We start from the raw sequence: 21,794 nt of genomic DNA, 5'->3' as shown, positions 1-21,794 counted from the left end.
AATATTGTTAAATAATTTTTATACTGGAATTTAACCAGTATAAATGCAAATGCCTTGGAAGATTCATCTTTTCTCTTTCTATTAAATGAGTGTTTTATCAGCAATAATAATAATGATTTTTAAAAAGCAGCTTCCACACATTAATAGGGCAGTTTATCTGTGCCAGGTTGAATGCTGAATATTTTATAGGAGAGGTTCTTCCAGTGTGTAGTCTGGGGACTTCAGGGTCCCCAAGACCTTTCCCAGGTATTAGCTAAGTTAAAATTATTTTCGTAGGAACTCTAAGACGTTATTCGCCTTTTCTTCACTCTCATTCCCGCTTTCGTGTACAGCAGAGTTTTCCAGAAGCTAAAATGAATAATGTGATAACACAACAGACTGAACACAGAAGCACATAAGAGGATCCAGTTGTCTTCTAGTAAAAAAAAAAAAACACATTAAAAAGACTTGCACTCAAAAAAGTAAAACAATACCGCTCTTTTCATGCTTTTTGTTTCAGAATTTGTTTAAAATGTCTCAGGTTTAATATCTAAGACAAAATATTAATAAATTAAAAACTTGCACAGAAAAAGCTCCTTGGAGTTCTCAACTTTTAAGTGTAAAGGAGTCTGAAGACCAATACATTTGAGAACAGCAGATTCACATTTAATCCTTAACTTGTGAGGAACTTGTTCTATTCTATCATCATTCCTTTAACACAAATAAGAACACAAATGAGAAAAAGACAGAGACATGACTCACTCAAGATTACACCAGGTATCTCTTAAATCATCAGTTGAATGCAAGTCTGTAATTCCTAATGTTAAATTCCTCCTTACCACTGAGCAACAATATTTACCCAAGATAGTTAAAGATCACTTTTCCATAGCTACATGTTCATCCCTTTTTTAAAAGTCAATGTTCTTATACTGGGTCTATACTCTTTGCCTTTCAGTCTTAAAAAGTAATGAGTCCTCATTGGAGTGCTTTAAATATATAGAATTAACTTTTTAAAAAATCAAGCACTACAAAAATAACCCCCATCACCATCAGCACCATAAGCCCCCTCAAGAAAATTATTGGTAAGAGTTTAACCTCTTTCATCCAGGATTTTTAAAAGATATACACATATATACTTTTTATCTGTTTGAGTACATTTTTAAATGGAGCACACCGATTTAGCAACTTCCTCTATCTCACATAATACATCTTGAAGATCTTCTTGCATCTACAAATAGATTTACCCTCTTTTTTTAGATTACTCCTACCCAACTGAGGTCACATATATGGCTTGCTATTAAAAAACAATCACAAGAAATATGATGTGCCTTTGTGTAGTAGTAAAGCCATTTCTGTTAAAAAAAATTCCTAGAAGTAAAATTCTGGGTCAAAGGGTATGGACATTTAAAATCTTACTAGATTTTGCTAAATGCCCTCCAAATGTCTGTGGCCAATTTACATTCTCACTAACAGCATATGAGATTTCCTCCAGCAACTTAGTTTTTAGCTGCCTTAGAAAATTATACTGTATGTTGCTTCAAAATGCCAAGCAATAAAACTGTTCTCACTGGTCATCTCAATTCCATACAGAACTCTACACAATCTAATAACACTCACTAAATGTATCAGTAGAGTCTTCCATCTTCATTTTTTCCTTTTAAATACCTCAGAAGAAAAATATACCAGGTGCACACAATATCTGCAACTAGTAAACCCTCAAATTTTAGATACTCTGATAAAAAGTTATTCAAATTATTTCAGAAGACTAACACAAATCAGAACTACACAGTAAAGCTGGGCTCAAACACTTAAATCAAAGGAAAGTTATAAATGTGGATTTATTATGCTTTATCTGCCCACTCAAAGGACTAAAGCTACAAATAAAAAGCTATCAAATCATAGCAGTGGCCAAATTAGCTTACATAAAATAATAAGCAACAGATTTCATATCATAAATGTCAGTGGAACAGATTGTAATAGTAAGGATGGCTGTAATTGAAAAGAAAGTTCATTCAAACTCACATCATACTGAAAATGAAAACATTAATATTTTAAATGAAATGTTTTCAATGTGACTATTCATTTCAGTCATATCAGACTATTATAAATCTTTTGTACTAATAAATAAGATATGGTCTTTTTTTGCAAGTAGATAGTTTTAAAATGCATTACACTCTGACCTGCCTATTCTATAACAGCTAATGGATATTCCAGGTTTCACCATTTCATCAAAATCTCTTTTTTTTAGGACTTTGTATTAGTAGTTTTAAATTGAAAGTCTCCAATACATCTTTGGAACAGAGTAAAACCTCATTAATTCAAGTCCAATTAGCTCAATCCTGAAATGCTGTATGCAATTCTCATTAGGCAACAAGTTGATAATACTATAATTTCTTCCTCTACAAGTTCTCATAATATTGCTGTGAAATAAAGGAAATCAACCTGAAAATTAATTCACTTTTTCAAACCAAAGACTTATGAAACTAAGGATTCATCCATCTTCATGGCTGAGGAGTTCATCTTCAATTGTAAGGTCCATTTCTGTTTATCTGCTACCATATATAGCGAAAGTGATTTAACTTATTAGTAGCCATTTAGAGTTCAAAGTATGTGCATTCCTTTTAAAAATTTACCCAGATTTTCCACAAAGCCATTTTTGCAGTTTCTCCTATTTCCAATCCTAACATTTATAGATCTATAATATTACAAATATAGCACCTTAAAAAGTACAGAAGTAGACTTAGAAATGCCTGGCATTCTTATTCTGTACCTACTCTTACCAGTTGGAAAGACACGATAGGCCAAAAAAATAAGTACCAGGATTAAGTGGCATGTTTGGTGTTAAGCGAATTTACAACTATTCCCAATAACAGAGAAACCTTCTCTTGCAATCTGAATCATGTGTAATTACAGTATGACAAGGTCTCTCCTGGGCTATGTAAGCTGGCATTTTTCCCAGGACTTGTCACTTCATGGGAAGCACACATACAAATAAAAATCCAAAAATAAACATTTTAAAACAATGGCTTAAAGACTACATAAAGAAACTCCAAAGTTGAGAATTAAAACTGAAGAGCTCAACGGACAAGCTGACATCCCACTGGAGACAGCTGGGAAGACACTGTGTTATTGAGTGGCTTACCACGCCCAACAACAACACCCAGGTGTGGGCTGTATGGGCAGCACCCTCACATTCCCTCAGGCCGGACAGAAAATCATCAGGTATGGGAAATAAAGGGAAACATCACCACACACCCCCACTGAAGCAGAGAATAGTGGTGAAATATGGGGAGGTTGATTATACAATGCCAATTTGATTATTAAGGCACCTAAACAAAGTTATCTTAAGAGCTGCATCTTCTGCCAACTAATTTCGGTTTCCTAATTCAATAAATATGGCCTTTTAAAAGTGTATTTCACCTCGAAGTAAATAGTAGCCAAGTAGTCATAATACTGTGTACCAAGGGTCTTAGAAGGTGGTTTCTTTTGTTTGAACTCCTCTGCAGTAGCTCTATAGGCACATGGAAGGGGGAGAATGAGATTCCAAGAAGCCTCATACCCAACCTCATATAGTGACAGAAACTTCATGATACTCATCCTTATCACAATTTTGAGGAAATATGAATATAACACCCCTGGCTATATTTTTATAGAGAATGCTAACAACATCTAAATGTTATTTCCTATAGGCCATGCATATTCCTACCCTTCATTTAGAAGCTGGATTCATTTATTTACCACCTAGCAAAGCCCATCAAATTCAACTGTTCAAGTTGTCAAGACGAGGAATAAAACAAACCACTAAAGGCAAAACACAGAATCCTACATACCATTATGTGAACTCTGGAAACAAAAATAAGCATTAACACAAGTCTCTGCCACCTCTAAGGCACACCACATTTCTCTTTATTCCACCCCTGAATGTTCAATAATTTCCCCGTAGCTCTAAGCAGAACGGAGGTATTATGATGTTACCCTAAGAAACTGCAGGAGTTCTAGATGCCAATAAAGATTACTGATCAAATGGAAGATAACTACTAACCATTGTGTCGACTTAGATAAATAAACCTGCTCACAAACAAAGCACCTTATTGTATTTATATTGTTACCTCCACTAATCCAACTAAAACAAGCAGACAGTAGCTTTCCAGAGGCTATAGGGAATAGAAATCAGGATTTCTCAAACACTCTCTCAATTTCTTTTAAACTAACACCCGGTTTCTTTTCTTCAAAATTACCCTATCCTTTATGGAAAACGTTTGAGACCAAAGACTCAGCAGGACTATGCAAAGAAGACGCTAAGGCTAACAACCAAAGTAGGGAAGGACTGAGGCACAGGGCAAGGCAACACTGGCCCTCTGAAACTTAGACTCGACCTTTGCAGGGACCCTCTTCTCTGCAGATCACATCGAACAGACATTTCGGAAGGATGTTCAAAATCAAACGAGTAATCAAGTGCCATTCGGGGCTAGGGACGAGTAAGTCTCCTAACTAGACATAAAATCCTGACCGTGCAGGCTTGGGGGTGGCTAACCTACAAAAGGAAAAGTCTGTGACAACTGGTGCTCAATGTTTCATGTACAGAGAGGCAGAGAACACCCCCGAAAAGAGGCGACTTCTCCAGACGGAATAGTAACTACATCTCATGCATTCTCTGCGGATAACACAGGTAAGTCTCGGTTTCTCCAGAAAAACAAAAAAAGGCTCTGCTGTTTATTCCCTCCAGTCCCACTCCCCACACCTCCAAACACAACAACTAATTGTACCTTCCCCACAGAACCCGCGGCTAATCCCTGAAGACCGGGGCAGGGGGTGGGGGGGAGGTGTGGGCAGGCTTGGGATGAATAAACACTCGACACCTGACGGTTCTTTCTCGGCGGTGACTTTCACGAAGCCGAATTCGCGAGCCCGGGCAGGAACTGAGACCTGGACGACGCAGCGCCGAGCACCCGGATCCCGAAGCTCAGCCCGCGAGCGCGACGCGGGGGGCGGGGAGAGGGACAGGGGCCCTCCGGACCAAGCGATTGTTTCCTACGCCAGTCAAGACATTTTTTATCAAGCTCCTTTTGTATTCAAACCCTACCTCTTTTTGGCCTAGGAAAGCTTTCGTGCAAGTGGAAGACGACTTTCTCCACAAAGTGCTGTATGTTACTGTGCTCCGGACCGCGCACGAACACCATCCAGTCGTGGGTGAAGCCCTCCACAGTGGGTTTTTTCCTCACCTGGGCGCGGTGCCCCAGCTCCAGCTTCACCTGCACGGCACACTGCGGACAGCAGGAGAGACAGCCTTGAACAACAGGAAGGCGACCGTTCGACATTGCACATTGCGCCTGACATTTTTTTTCCTTCTTGAAACGCACATAAAAGGAAACGGCGGTGCCCTCCGCACCCACGTTTCACACGCGTGGGCGCGCATAGCCCACACCCCCAAATACCCCACGGGCCGGCCTGGCCCCTGGTGCCCCGGGCCCAGCATCCACACTGGTCTGTATTGTAACGGAATGTTACCCCCAATTAGGAAGGGGGTCTGAGGGTAGGGGAAAGAGGAAGAACACGCTCAGCCACTACGAGCACGACAACAAATGCATCGGAAACAAATTAGGAGACGATGCCGGGGCAGTTTCCCAGCGTGGGAAGGGAGGTGCTGGGACTCCAAGGGGGGTTTGGGCGAGCCCCCTCTCCGAAAGTGCCGCGGCGATAGGCACACGCCGAGGAAGTCTTTGTGTACGTGTGTGTGTGCGTGCGTGTGGAGCGCTGTGCCAGGCTGAATGGAAACTACAGGCAGCCTCTGCTGATGGGCACAAACTCCCGTGCTCTTACCACAGGGTTCGTGCACAACAAAAATGAGACGTCGTCACAGACAAACACACGCCCGCAGGAAAACACACCGAGGCATCCATAACTTAAGGCACCCCGCACCGCCGCCCCCCCCCCGCGAAAAGCCCCACGCGATCGGCGAAGCCAGCCTAACGGAGCCACAGCAACACACTTCCAAGAGCCAAAGTCGCCCCAAAGTATCCTCCCGCCCACCCCCAAAAAATGAAATTCAGAAAGGCAGGGAGGCAGGCGGACAGCCACCAAGCCTCGACTGCGCGCAGCCCGACACGGGGGCAAAGTTGCGTGCGGCCCCGCTGCTGTCAGCCCGCTCACTCTGGCTCACACACGCGCACCAAAGAGAACGCACCATCGTAGCGGCCGCCGAGGCTGCTCACCGCGTCCCCGGACTGTGCCCGCGGCTCCCGGCGGCGGCTGCGGCTGAAATATGGCTGAGTTATTATTCGCCTCCTTCCACCGTGTGAGTGTGTGAGTGCGCGCGTGTGAGCGAGAGTGCGCTTCTTGCGATTGCAAAGAGAGGCGAGAAGGGAGGGAGGCGCGGGGGGTGGAGGGGCGAGTGTGTGTTAGTGTGTGAGAGTGTGTGTGTGCGCGCCTGGGGGGCTGTGGAGGGAGGGGAACAGAGGCTGAGGGAGAGGCAGCAGCTCCCTGCAAACCGTACCAACCTTTTTCTAATTGAAACCGCGGAGCGCTGGCGCTGTCTGGGCTGCGGTGGCGGCACAGGGCGAGGGAGGAAAGGCGGGGGGGGGGGGTCTTTTATTATTATGTTTGCATGTACTTACCGAGCTAGCCATGCCTGGGGGCCCGGAGGTTTGCTGGGGTGTTGTGAGGTACCCCCCTCCCCGCCCCCCTCAGCTGTAATTCATGAAGAGGCTGCTATGAATGAGAGCGCGCCCAGGAACGGAGGGTAGATGGCGGACATTCTCTGCCTTTTTCCCCCGCGTTCGCTTGCTCGCTCGCTGGTTATTAAACTCAGCCCCAAAAGCAAAAGCAGCAGCAGCAGCAGCAGCAGCTCCAGGGCCAGAGGATGAGATTCCGGAGCATGCGCTGTGGCGCCTGACACTCGGGCTCCGAGCCTCAAGGGGCGGAGGGAGGGCGCGCGGGCGGGGCGGAGCGCGCGGGGAGGCCGAGAGAGCGAGCCAGGGGGAGCTCGAAAGAGCCAATCACTGGCCACCTCCCGAAACCCCAGCAGCCGGCTGTGCCACACTGGAACATCTCGCTTAAAGTAACAGGTTCCTGCTGGGGGGTGGGGTAGGGTGGGGTGGGGTGGGGCGGGGAGGGTGGTGAGAAGGGCGGAGCGGGGAGGGTATGTTGGAGTGGGTAGAGTGGCCAGCTGGGGAGCCATCCCAGCCCCTGTGTAAACTCCCTTCGCCCTACAATAAAAAACGGATTAAAACTGCTGGAATGTAGCCACTGCCTAGAGCCCCCAGCAGCCGGAGAAGGGGTGTTAAATCAAGTGTTAGGCGTTAGTAAGCACGCTTGGGGGAGGGAGGGGGCTTTCTTTTACTTTCCACCACGTCTTTTTGTGGTTTTGTGCTGACAAGGCAAGAACTCACACCCAAACAAACTTAAAGACTGAGCAAGAGAAATACCAGCCTACAAATAAGCATCAAAAAGCAATAGCTTAAGACTGTTATAACCAGCAACAATCCTCTGGCCCCCTTCCCCATCCACTCACAGGCATTCGCCCCAGTACTCCCCACCCTTCGGCCGCTGCCACCGCCACCAAAAATACAAAAATTAAATGAACAAGAGAAAAACAAAAGTGCTATTTTCTCACGAAGGAACGCCTCCCTCTTTGGTAGCCCACGGCTGGAAGACAGCACAAAGCAGTGCCCAGGTGAAGGCGAAATACCTGGGAGTGCCGGGTGCAGACCCCTGGGGACCGGGCTTGGAGTTGTTTTCTTCGGGATGTTCCCCCTCCTGACAGCCTGCTGGGCTGCATCAGAACGTGGAGGATTGACCTCTGAGGACGCGAGGGGCAACCTGGAGTCTTAATATATCAGATAAAGTTAATACCGACTGTTATGTGCATAAATTGGATTATAATCTTTAGGCGTATTGGTGACAGCCAACGTAATCCCATCTCTGGCTATTAATCCAGTTAGATTCCCCGAGAGACAACCAGGCGCGGGAGTGTTCCCACAGTCGCGCGCCTGCAACGTTCCCACTCGGGTTGTTTGGTCTCGGTGGCTGGGGATGGAACAGCGCAGCCATGGGTGGGGCGGGGTGAGGGATACGGACTAGCTTCGTTTAACAACGCTGACGACCTTTACAAAGGAAACGGATAAGATCTAGACGATTGATTTGAAAGTGAAAGATGGGTGTAACTTTGGTTCGCTTGTTAAATAAAGATCCTTGCATCTTCCTAGCCCTCATTGCTTTTTTGCCTTCTTTACCTTCTTTCTTTTCTCCCCCTTTTCTCTCTCTTCCCAATTTCATTCTAAATCTTTCCTTTGGCTTCATCCTTTTCTCTCAGACTACCGTCTTTACTTGCTTCTCTTCCTCTTTCTGGCTCAACTTTCTTGCTTTATTTTCATTTTTCTTTCTTAAAACCTCCAAAGCAAGCTGACTCGGCCCTTGGATTAAAGAGAGTGTTGTAAGGGGAAGGAGGTTACCTGGGGCATTCCAAGTCTTCGTTGTTAATTTTCAGTTCTCCCAGCTGCTCACAAAAAAAAAAAAAAGAAAGAAAGAAAAAAAACCCCACAAATCAGATCCGACCACTTTGGGCCAACTTTAATTTCCAATCCAACTCTCTAACTCCAACAGTTTGTACTTATAAAACTCATACTCTGCTCTCCCCTCCATTTGCAACCAAGAAAACTTTTCTGGCTTGAGGACTCCAATTTCTCCCATCTCTGTATTGAATTTAGCACAGAGTGGAGAGAACTACAAAGCGAGAGACATTTTAATTCAAGTCCAAGGGCTTAGATTTCTTAACTGACCTACATGTACATAGATGCATATCATCTTGTAGGTGTACCCGTAGGGGTGTCTCTGTGTACATAAGCACTAAATGTAAATACAGGTAGACAAGCTGTGTGTTAGGATCTAGGTGAAGGGTGGACCTGCTTGCTATGCATTATTAAATTCTTGATAAAAGAATCAAATTGAAGAGAAGTCCTGTGCAATAATAAGATTGGAAACTGATGGTTACCTGGATGTACCGTTGGTAAGGCCATTTCCTATAAGACAGCAACCATTAGGCAGCCAGTGTATATGGGTGAAAAACAACCATCCTATTCATTCTTTAAGTTGACTTCAAGGTTTGGCGAACTTCTTCCAATGCCAAACGTGCGCTCTTGGAACTTCACTTTGTAACTTGTACTACAGCTAAAGAGCTGATGCCTCCTCTTTGAATGATGTGTTTGCTGAATCTGGATTTATTCCAGGTGTCACCAATATGTCATAGAGTCAGAGAGAGTATTTTTCCCTTTACCCATCCTTACTAAAAGAATACTTGACAAAACGAATGTAGGTGTAATTCTCATTATCCCGACCTTCTGGAAATATGGATTCCGTCAGTAGATGGCGCACAGAGCCCTTTTACCAACGTCCTTACTTGACCTCTTTAGAACAGAAAACACCAGGAGGGGGAGAAAAGGAAAAAAAAAAAACAATCCTAAATACTCTAGATTCAACTTTTGGGTAAAAAAATTTATGCCAGTCCCTTGATTTATTATTTATAACACTCTAACCTAACAAGCCATCTATTGATGAAAAGCAATCAAACAGGAATAACAGCAGGTGAATTTTGTGTCCAGTGTATCTGAAGATGGTTGCACTTTGAGGTACAAATGTGAAACAACCTTTTGATACCTGTCAGTGTGATTGTAGATAATATTTTCAAATAAATTTTAAGACAAACATCTTCCTTATTAAATAGCAAAAAATGGAAGTGTTGAGGGATAAAACCTCCTATTTATCAAAAAAAAACAATTATCTTACCAAAATTTGTACTGCAGGACTTAGCACAGATGAAAGTACCATAGGGTTAGCTTTGAGGAGCAGGGGGAAGAAAACAATTTACATATTCCTATCAAATAAAATGCTTGATCAAGAATAAAAGAGGACAATGTATGAGACAGATCATAACTCCTGACCATTACCACCACCTTCACCACCGTCCTAGCACCATCGTTTGGGCTACAGCCCTTTATTTGCAATTGTCCTGTTCACTTCAGAAGCTGAGGCCAGTTTGGATGTTTCCAGCACAAAATAACTCATCTGCAGAGTAATTATGGTATAAAGAAGCAACTGTTTGTTTTTTAATTAGAATTTTATGTATTTGTTGTGGTAACTTATGGGTGTATGCACTCAAATAATCAAATCAGTAAAAAATAACTATTGCTCATGCTTTGCAGTATGAATTTGGAAAGAAAAGGAAGAGGATACATGGGAAAAAAGATAATGGGAAAGACATTAACCGGAAAGCTTGCACATACTAGATTCGGAATAGTTAACGGTACGCTTTTTCTGTGTACTTCACCCGTGTGTTCACCTACCAAAACTATGTTCTGTCTATTCCATGTGCCAGGCGCAGAGTCTAAGGATAAAAGAACGATGGGGTTCCTGCTGCCAAAGAGGGAAGAAGTTTCACCAAAGGTGTTTCTCTGTCATTTTTTTCTTTTTAAAAAATTTTTTAAAGATTTTATTTATTTACCTTTAGAGAGAGGGGAAAGGAAGGAGGAAGAGGGGTAGAAACATTAGCATAAGTTGAGTGCCTCTCCAAACCCACAGGGCACATGCCAGGACTAGAAACTGAACTGGCAACATTTCATTTTGCGGGACAATGCCCAACCGACTGAGCCACACAGGTCGGGGCTCTTTGTAATTTTATAATACCAAAATTTGGGATTAGGATGTGTGTCACGCAAAAATAAGCAGCATACGAATTTGACACGGAAGGACAAGAAAGAGTGGCTGGAGATTAGAAGCCAGGAGTCATAGCCCTCAATTCCACCTTTTGACACTTATAAGAAGGTGGGAGGGGAGTGACCTCTTTTTACAACAGCAGCCAAGTCCTAATTTTCCCCCTTGATCTTGAAATGTTTTCTCTGTTCACCTTATTATAGCTCTTTTAAGGAAAAAAACAAAACCTCACAATGAAAGAAAGTTTACCAAGCCTTTTCAAGATCATGAGCGTACTTTCTCAGTTGACATGTCTCCGTTTCTTATGAAAATTTTTGGTTCAAAATATTATATTTTTACCATTTTGTTTAATTCATGATTCTAGGATAATGTATTATGAACCCCAAAACAGTACGGATCATTTGAAGAAACAATTGCTCTGATACCACTTCAGGACCTAATCCAGAACTATTTCCAGAGATAAGAAATACACATAATTATTTTAAACACCAGAACCTCTTCATGTGTAAATCAGTCCCTGAGAACAATTGAAGTGATGTACTTATACAGTCAGAAGACAAGAGTGCCTCCACTGTAATAATTTATTAATTTAGTAGGTTATATCTCTAATTTAATAAGTAGTACCTATAGGCCCAAAACTTAATCAAGGATATTATGTAAGACCAACAGTGTGAAACATAATAAGTATTGGAGATCAGTTGGCATAGTGTGATTGAAAAGAGTCCCAATACACGTAAAAACCCCAGTGGACTATTTATTTGTAGGCAAAATGCATATTAAATTGAAACTGCTTTCTGTACAACTATCTAAAAAGTTGACTGCTTTATTATATCTTTATGTATCGATGGGAGTTCCTCAAAGGCTGCTGCATAATTTCCTATCTTTAATGATAATGTGACTTTCTTAATTTTCAGTGGAAGATCTGTTTTCATATATGATTTCACTGTTCCCATTCACATATTATGAATGGAACATTAAAGTAATCACTTTATCCTAAATCATAAACTATATTTCTTCTTATTTGGTAAAAATGGAAAAATAGCATACTAGGCCTATGACCTAATGTAGACAGCTCAAACGTCAATTAAAACTGTAATTAAAAACTTAGGAAGTAGAAATTACTGCCTCCCATGTATTAAGTGGTCTGACACTAATTTAATACTAAGTGTCAGTATTATTTTAATACTAAAATAATACTGACTAAGTACTAAGCCTCTAAGAAGTGAGTGATTTATTGCCTTTTGGAAGGATCAAGTATCCTGATTGGGTTAAACTATTTATAGTGAGCTCTGAATAATCCATGAGTATATTATCCACTTTGTAGATAATCTATAATGACACATTTATGTGTGAGTTTTGTTAATGTAAATTTATCTTTAAGTTTTTTTTAAAACTATACAAAATGCACATGACTACATGTATTTGTCAGTTTCCATTCATAATTTTCCTCACAGAGAAGTTTGTTAATTCATCCCCTCTCTTTTGGACCCCAATGTCTTAACTTATGTTAAGCAGTTTAGCAGTTTGTCATCCCAGATAGAGCGCTTTGGGGGGGAAAAAACTAATTTCTAGTGAGCAATACAAATTGAAAAGAAAAAAAGGAATATTCATTTACTAGCATGCTGAATCAAAAAAATTCCTATAGGCTATTAGTAATTATTGTTCTATTATGTATTCTCTATGAAACCAAATACAGGAATGTTGGTGAAGGACTGTCTTCGAAACTGTAGTAGTAGCAATACTGGAGAAATTTCAAGTTGTAACAAGGAGATAAAAATCACTTATGAATAGCAAAAGAGCTTTACTTATTTCTATACAGTTAGACCCTTAACCTGTATTATTTTAATCGTTTGGCTTATGTTTCATGACTTTGACATTTTGGTTCTACTATTAATTCAATGTATTCAATTAACTTTTATTGGCTCTCCACTGAAGGTCAGCCACTGTTCTTAGTCCTTTGAAATCAGGATACAGGTATAGGATGCCTCTAACACTCTCACTTATATCAAGGCATTTCACAATTACTACTTGGGAGTTGATAGGTTGTTACCAAAAAATGAAAACTGTTATCAAGCACATAGCAATAAATCTTTGTTATTCACTTATATCTCTATTGAAGAAAGAAAAAAAGATTCAGCCATGACATTGGCAGTTATCCTTCTATTTTTCTAATTTTGAAATCATGAAATTATTGCCCTGTTTGGTGTGGCTCAGTGGATTAAGTGCTGGCCTGTGAATTGAAAGGTCTCTAGTTCGATTCCCAGAGAGGGCACGTGCCTGGGTCGTAGGCCAGTTGGAGAAGAGAAAGAGGCAACTGATCAGTGCATCTCTTGCACATTGATGTTTCTGCCCCTTTCTTTCTCCCTCCCTCCCCCTCTCTCTAAAAAAAATAAATAAAATCTTTTTTAAAAATATGAAAGAATTTACTATGGTTACAAACAAGTACTGAGAGTACTTCCAGATCAAAATTTTATTTTTAAGGGCTCCAATGGGTCAAATTTGGGGAAACTTGAGTCTCAAAAAGAATCTATGAGTCCATAACGATAATTTTTAAAAAGTAAGCAGGTAAAAGCAAAAGCTTCTCCTTACAGAAAATACTAGCTAATTAGTATATGTAAAAGGAATGTTAGAATTAGAAAAATCATTATTTTATAGCCACCAGTGCAGTGATGGGTTTAGTCCAGGCTCATCAATGAGCCTGTGCTGAGCCTGTGCTGAGCCCATCAATGAGCCTGTGCTAGTTTAACCCAATCAGGATACTTGATCCTTCCAAAAGGCAATAAATCACTCACTTCTTAGAGGCTTAGTACTTAGTCAGTATTATTTTAGTATTAAAATAATACTGACACTTANTACTAGCTAATTAGTATATGTAAAAGGAATGTTAGAATTAGAAAAATCATTATTTTATAGCCACCAGTGCAGTGATGGGTTTAGTCCAGGCTCATCAATGTACCGTGTGCTGAAAGTATGGAAAGTGAAAGATTTTTGGAAAATACGTTATTCACAATGATACAATGTCTCATTGCATCACTCTGAAGATTACATATAAATTCCATAGGGAGAAAAAGGTCTTTACAGTGAAGAAACAGGTGAACACCATTTAACCAAGTGATTAAACTTAACATCACCAGTAATGGGAAGAACGGACATCATATGCCTCTTGATGTGATGTGATAACAAGCATATAGCATCACTTATTTAGGATTTTTGCCCAAAGTGTTGGAATCTAATGGTGAGGAAGAAACCAGGCAAAACCCAGATCAAGTGGGACATTTTATAAGATAACTGGCCTGTATCCTTAAAATGTCATTATTATAAGAGAACCCCACCCCCAAAAAAGTGAGGAGATGTTCCAACAATTAAAGAAATACGACAACTAAATACAATGCTTAGTAGTTAACAGGATTATAGATCCAAAAACAAGCATAGAAACAAAAACAGCTTAGGGAAATTCCTGGAACAAGTGGGGGGATTTGAATGTGTACTATATATTTATTGATGTTACTATATCAAGGTTATATTAACTGGATGTGCTGATGGCATTGTGGTTATACATGAAACTCTCCTAGTTCTTAGGAAATATAAGCTGAAACATTTAGGAAAGTGTCATAATGCCTATAATCTACTCTCAAGTAGGTCAGTCAAAAAACAAATATATAAAGTTATATATAAATATAAACTGATATGGAAAAGAAAGACAAAGCGAATGAGTAGAAGTGATTATTGTACTGCCTTTCTGTAGATTTATTTTTCAAAATATAAATTTTCGGGGAAAAATTGATCCTCAGGATTCAGAAGAAATTTCTAAAGTCACAGTTCAGTATCTTTCTTCAGTAGTCTGGTTTTCTTTCTTTCTTCCTTCCTTTCTTTCTTTCTTTCTTTCTTTCTTTTTTTTCTTCCATTTAATCCTCTCACGAGGATATGCTTGTTGATTTTTTAGAGTGAGAGGAAGAGAGAGAGAAACATTGACCACTTGCCTACTGTATGTGCCCTGACCAGGGATTGAACCCACGAAGTAGGCATGTGCCCTGACAGGATGGAACCTGCAACCTTTTGGTGCACAGCATGATGCTACAACCAAATGAGCCACCCAGCCAAGGCAATAGTATTTCCTTTTGTTTACTTAAAAAAATGAACAAGGATGAAAGTAGGGAAAATAGGGAGAAGAAAATATGATATAAAGGATTGTATTGGAAAGAAAAGACAGAGAGTTAGAATGGGAGAGGCATTTGAGGCTTTATATTTTCTCCTTTCCATTCATCACCAAAACAAATTGTTTTTGAATTATAATAGTGTGATAGCTTTGGGGGGTTTTTTGTATTTTATTTTTTATTTTTTAAATATATTTTCTTGATTATACCATTACAGTTATTCTATTCCCTCCCTTCATTCCCCTCCACCCGCAAACTCCCTCCCCCACCATTCTCCCCCCTGCCTTAGTTTATAACCACGCATCTCAAGTTCTTTAGATTCTATATTTCCCCCACTATTCTTGCCCTCCCCCCATCTATTTTCTACCTACTGTCTATGCTATTTTCTGTACCTTCTCCTCCTCCCACTCCCCTGTTGCTAACCCTCCATGTGCTCTTCATTTCTATGGTTCCACTCCTGATCTAGCTGTCCTCTTGGTTTGCTTTTGTTTTAGGTGTGGTTGTTAATAACTGTGAGTTTGCTGTCCTTTCACTGTTAATATTTTTCATCTTCTTTTTCTTATATAAGTCCCTTTAGCATTTCATATAATAAGGGCTTGGTGATGATGAACTCCTTGAACTTGACCTTATCTGAGAAGCACTTTATCTGTCCTTCCATTCTAAATGAAAGTTTTGCTGGATAAAGCAATCTTGGCTGTAGGTCTTTGGATTTCATGACTTGGAATACTTCTTTCCAGCCCCTTCTTGCCTATAAGGTCTCTTTTGAGAAATCTGCTGACAGTCTGATGGGTACTCCTTTGTAGGTGACTGTCCCCTTATCTCTTGCTGCTTCTAGGATTCTCTCCTTCATTTTAATCTTGGCTAATGTAATTATGATGTGCCTTGGTGTGTTCCTTCTTGGGTTCAACTTCTTTGGGACTCTCTGAGCTTCCTGGATTTCCTGGAAGTCTATTTCCTTTGCCAAACTGGGGAAGTTCTCCTTTATTATTTGTCCAAATAAGTTTTCCACTCGTGGCTGTTTCTTTCCCCCTTCTGGTACCCCTATAATCCGGATGTTGGAACGTGTAAAGATGTCCTGGAGGTTCCTAAGCCTCTCCTCATTTTTTTGAATTCTCATTTCTTCATTCCTTTCTGGTTGGATGTTTCGTTCTTCCTTCTGGTCCATTCCATTGATTTGAGTCCCAGTTTCTTTTCCATCACTATTGGTTTCCTGTGCATCTCCCTTCATTTCAATTAGTTTAGCCTTCATATGTTCCTCTAATTTGTGACTATAATCAACCAGTTCTGTGAGCATCCTGATAAACAGTGTCTTGAATTGTGCTTCTGAGAGGCTGGCAATTTCTCGGTCACTGAGAGTTATCAGCTCTGGGACTTTGAGTTCTTCTTGCACCATCTTTTGGGCTGTTCATGCCGGTTACATAGCAGGATCGGAGCCCTAGGTGTTCACCAGAGCGGGGCAACTCAGTTGCTGGGTTGTGATGCTGTATGCGGGGGCAGGGTCAATGAGGAGCAATGGCGTCCCGTCTGCCGCCTCCCGCTGCGGCCCCCACAGGTGCCGCAGCTGCCACCGTCACCAGGGCCTGCGTGTTTCGTTCCACTGCATGCGAGTGTGCCACCGCCATCAGCCCTCCACCACTGGGTTCGGCCCCCGGGGCCTGCATGGTCTGTCTCACTGTGCGCAAATGTGCGACCACAGTCAGTCTGCCCCACACCCTGAGTGGGTCCGGGCTACTTGTGCGCCTAGGTCTGGGGATCTTTCCTGCCCGACCCTGGTCCGCTGCTGGCTCTGCCCCTCTTACCATCCCAGTTGAACGGTTCGTTGTTGTCGGACTTCCGTATAATTCAATTTTCTGTTCTTTGGCTGGGTCTTTGTTCTCCAAACCTTTGTTGTATTCAAACTTGGTTGTGGCAGAAGGCACAGTGTTTCCACCTATGCCTCCATCTTGGCGGAAGTCCAGCTTTTGGTTGATTGACATCTTTGAGGTCAGTATCTTTTGATGATCTCAGCTTTTCACTAAAAATGAAGGGCTCCGAAAGGGAGCAAGACCCAGGACATGGGTTTGGCGTGCCGAGCTAAATTAGTGACAATATTTTCATGTGAATGTTTTTTCAATAGTAGATGCTGTTTGTGAAAGTTTTCTCTCATGAGATTATAGCAATTTAAAGGTCATTTGATTCTACAGACCATTTAATTGTGCCCCATTAAGCATTTCTGAAAAAGAAGTGTGGTTTTTTAAAATAACATTCAAGGACTGCCAATATCAGCATTGTCTAACTTAGAAAGATTATTTTTTCATGGCTTTTATCACTGACCCAGTGTATAATGCACTGACTTTCCTTTTTTATGGCTCAAGGGCAGCTAGACGAGTAGCCTTGGCTCATTTGGAAACCATCTAACGCTTTTATTCTCGGTTAATATTTTCTTTAAAGGTCTCCTACCTCTGACACCTGTCAGGCTCGCACTTTCAGAATCAGGAATAGGACTTCTTCTTGATCAAGTATAGCCAGCACAATGTCTTTAGACATTGGTCAGCAGTTCTGAACAAATAGCAGAGGGAGAGATTACTCTTCGGGCTCTCATTTTAGAGCTGGGATTGTTATGGAGAATTTTTACGGATCAGGTACCAGAAAGAGGAATGTGGTAAGAGAACACAAAATAGAAAAAAGGTAGAAAGCTCTGTGTTTCCTTTCCAAACTTGAGAGAGAAATGTACAAAGGCACCACTCATTCCTTAAAATGTCAGTCAGGGGTTGGGAAAGTCAATAAGTGAAATAAGTGTTGAAAAAAATCAAGCCACAAATAAAGAATGAATAAACAATATAAACCCAAACCACTTTAAGAAAAATAAAACCCAAACTAGACCACAAAACAAATGTATGGGGAAAAAGAAATCCAAACTAGACCACAAAACAAATGTATGGGAATTACAAATATAATAACTCTACTGTGGAAAAATTCTTTTCACTCTAGGGGAAAAGCTTATAGAGACAGACTTTGACTTTTATTCAGTAACCCCAATGTGGTAGCTATAATTGCATATAACATAGCCCATATAGTTTATCAATTAATTAGTCTTTATACTGTAGTTCTTCCCCAAACTGTGGTTACTTTGTAAGCAAAAGGCACCAGAAGTATCATTTAGCGATGTCAGACTTCTTAACTTTTCCTTCAATCAAGACATTTTATTCTATTATATAAACCTGTATTTAAAACTGTGTACTGGCCCCAATGTTTTGATTAGAGGGCTAAGGCAATGGTCTGACTACATGCCAAACCCTAAGTTGAGCCTTAAGGCACTGATCATTCTCACATGGCAGGAAAAAAAGATGTAAAGACAGTTTCCAGGTCACAACACAAAATATCCCAATTTATTTGTCTTCCTTGATTTATTGTCTTGGTCCAAATTTGCAGCTAGACACTTCAGGCTTGGATTTTTGTTGCTGTAACTCTATTTAAGAGTAAAACAGTTACCATATTAGTGGATAAAATTTCTTCTGCTCCTAGGTTCATTAATCTGTAAAACTATGGAAGGAATACATTAGAATAATATGAAACATTAAAGAACAACCAGTTTCTCTAACATTATAGATTCATTTAACAAATATTTATTATATACCTATTATATTTAAAGCACACAGGAAAATAAACTTTGCTACTTTATATAAACCTCAATGGAAAGCAAGTTTGGGTGGAGTGATATTGTTTAAAAGAGAAAGATAAATATAAAGGAAAAAAGAAATACTTGGAATTATGTGGAGAAATAAGAAAATCTGCTAAAAGGCAATGTTGAAAAACTTGCAAGTATTTAGTATTTGAGTTCCTCAAGATGGTATATTTCCTGGTCTAAATCTACTTGTTAAATAACAGGAAACAATGTAAATAAGATATTATGGGCACAGTTTGAATTTCATAACAACATGAGAATGGAAAAGTATGGGCTACACAGGATCTGTTCTGTCATTATGTGCAAATACGATGAAGATGCACCTAACTTCATTCTTTCAGTTGAGATAAATCAGAACAATCCTGGTCCTGATTTCCTTATAGCAGCAGTCTTTACCTTGATTCCTTTCCCCCACTACTCAGGTATTTGATCATATTGGTCATTTTGAAAAGCTGGCCTTGTTTCCTGGGGAGAAACTTTAAAACATTAGGTCTGAATGTGATTGCTGTGGCTTTATTGTTTAATTTTACACGTTAGGGAGTAGTAGTTCATTGAACTTATATGAATATACATGAAAATGCTACGAAACAAAATTAAATCAATCTAAGTTTATTTTTTGTGAGATTGACCTAAATAAAAATTAGCTAAACTCCTTAATGTCAAAGATAAAATGATTTCACTCGTGGGTATACGAGTGAAACTGGGAAAACTGGGAAGCTCAAGTAACTCTGAACCATGCACGTTTCTCAAGAAGGAAGCTCTTTGACATCAAGTAATTGTGTCCAGTTGGTAGGGTTCAGGAACAGCAGACTTTCCCAAAATAAATTTGAGACATTATTCTGTTGTAGCAAAAGAAAAAAATTATTTCTGAATAATTTTTATTAAACTAATTGTACAAAACTTATTTTAATTAGGAAGAAAGATGTCCCAAAAGTAACCATCAAACTAAACATGCAAGTGTTTATTTATTCATTTTTATCCTACCCTGAGGACATGCTTATTGATTTTATTTTGTTATCTATTTATTTATTTTTTTAGAAGAGGAGAAGGGAAGGAGAAAGAGAGGGAGAGAAACATCAGTGTGTGGTTGCCTCTCACTTGTCCCTCATTCAGGACCTGGCCTGCAACCCAGGCATGTACTCTGACTGGGAATGGAACCAGCAATCCTTTAGTTCAAAGCTCACGCTCAATCCAATGAGCTAAACCAGCCAGGCAGTATCCATTAATTTGAGAGAGAGGGTTAGGAGGGAGAGTGAGAGGGAGACAGCCATTGACGTGAGAGAGAAACATTGATCTGCTACCTCCTCTCACATGCACCCGGACCAAGGACCAAACCAGAAACCTAGGCATGTGCCCTCATCTCAAACCGGCAGCTTTTCAGTTTCTGGCATGACATTTCTACCAAATGAGGCCAAATCAGCCAGGGCAAAAGGGATATTTTTAAAACCCCCAAATCAGTGTTTGTGTCATTGTTTTTTTCTTTTATGGCAGTTAATACATATAGTTTTCTAAGTATTTACTCTGCCTGAAACAATCACAGTGAACATAAAATAAAAGTCTGGCTCTGTTGACTCATGACAGCTCCCATCTGCAAGTCACTCAAAAGCTGTTTTCAGGAAAGAATACGTGTTTGCAAAGAAGAAAACCATAAAAAATAGGGAAATTACATAAGAGTGGGGAGAAATTAGTAATTGGAAAATTTAACATGAATATTTGAATTTACTGCTTCTCCTGGAAAAAGAAAATGAGAAGATCTGGCCACCCAAGGCTCACATATCTGTATGACAACCCAGAAGGCTCTGACTTCAGACCCCCAATAGACTAGGTAATCCTTCTCTAATTACCTGCAGTTCTTCTCTGTGCACTGCATTCACTTACTCAACAGGCATAGCCCTTGAGACCCTTTATATGGCAGTAAAGATAATCTTATCCGTAGGACACAGCGGATGTGAGTAATCAATGGTGGGCAAACTATGGCTGGCAGACCAAATCAGGCTTTTAAGTCTTTTGAGCTAAAAAAAAAAAAAAAAAAACCCAAAAACCTTCTACGTTTTAAAATAATTAAATAAAAAATTTAAAGGCTATTTTATGATGTAAAAATTCTTTTGAATTCAATTTTTGTGTCTATAAATGAAGTTTTATTGGAGCACAGCAAAACCCATTAGTTTACTTATTATCTATGACTGCTGTTTGCACCATGAGGGCAGAATGGCGTAATCGTGACAGAGACTATGGGGCCCACAAAGCGTAAAAGATACCCCTTCTGGCCCTAAACAGAAAATGTTTGCTGACCTGATTTGGAATGCTACTCTCCAATAAAAATTAATGTAAGCCACATATATAATTTTAAATATTCTAGTAGCCCCATTTCAAAAGAAACAAATGAAGTTGATTTTAATAGTTTTAGTTAACCCAGTATATCTAAATATTAGCATTTTAATATACAGTTGGTATAAAACTTTTTAATGAAATATTTCACATTATTTTTTCATAATAAGTTTTTGAATTCAGTACTAGCAGTATATCTCAAATTGGATTAGCTACATTTCAAGTGCTCAATAGCTACAATGGCGCCAGCAAATTGGAAGGACAACACAGATTTAGAGCCTGAGAATATTCCTAGGAGGAGGCAAAAATTTAGCAAAGCAATTAAGTCAATTTATCTAATAAGGAGCTCAGGGATACAGGAAAAATGGAGTAGGAACAGATGCCTCTAGGCTGGAGAGTGCAATATACTGGAGTGAAGGAAATGAGAGAAACAACTCAGTTAACCGATATTCTTCCCTCAGCCTAAAAGACACTAGGCAGGGGTGGGGGTGGAGAGGTACTGAGACTGGAGAAATCAGAGGTGCTCAGCAGCCTGAGGAAAGAGTGGTGGGAGATGAGAAGCCAACTCTTGAAGGGCATTGTATGTCATGCTAAGAATTGAATTTGTGCCAAAGGAAAACTATTAAAATAGTTTCAGCAGAGGAGTAATACAGTCAGATTTGCATGTTAAAAAGATCACAGTACGAGAATATCAGTCACACAGAGTCCTAAGGAATGTGCCAAGTTCATGGTTAATGTTAAACTAGTTATTAAATGGACCAGGAAAACACAAAACTTTGAAGATCTCCTGGAAAGGGATTACAAAACTAATAAATACAATAAAAAAATTTAAACACATTGAAGAAAATGAGTCAGAAAAGATTTTAAGTAACTTGAACCAAGAGTGAAGTTAAGGATAAAGACAAAAAAGCTTATCAAATGAATAAGTTCTTAGCCTCAGTACTGACCCAAGAAGGATTACAGAG

The 21,794-nt window shown here is 40.2% G+C and overlaps 1 protein-coding gene across 2 annotated transcripts in view; it reads right to left on the bottom strand.

The window, feature by feature from the left end:
- The window catches only part of MLLT3 (MLLT3 super elongation complex subunit), a 260,062-nt gene extending 253,198 nt beyond the window's left edge, over positions 1-6,864 (bottom strand). The window contains exons 1-2 of one of the 2 annotated variants that reach the window (XM_037061895.1): positions 6,594-6,864; positions 5,063-5,243 (exon numbers count right to left, since the gene is read on the bottom strand). In XM_037061895.1, coding sequence (XP_036917790.1) covers positions 5,063-5,243; positions 6,594-6,605 — 193 coding nt within the window. In that variant the 5' untranslated portion in view covers positions 6,606-6,864. Of the gene's footprint in view, positions 1-5,062; positions 5,244-6,163; positions 6,325-6,593 lie in introns of those variants that run through there. The other variant, XM_037061896.1, reaches the window with a different exon arrangement.
- Positions 6,865-21,794: the final 14,930 nt, after the last annotated feature.

Source organism: Sturnira hondurensis, unplaced genomic scaffold (genome assembly GCF_014824575.4).
Source record: "Sturnira hondurensis isolate 20B ecotype Veracruz unplaced genomic scaffold, ASM1482457v3 Scaffold0013559, whole genome shotgun sequence".
NCBI lineage: Eukaryota > Metazoa > Chordata > Mammalia > Chiroptera > Phyllostomidae > Sturnira > Sturnira hondurensis.
Note: the sequence above shows the minus strand (reverse complement) of the source record. Positions and strands in the feature narration are given on the sequence as shown.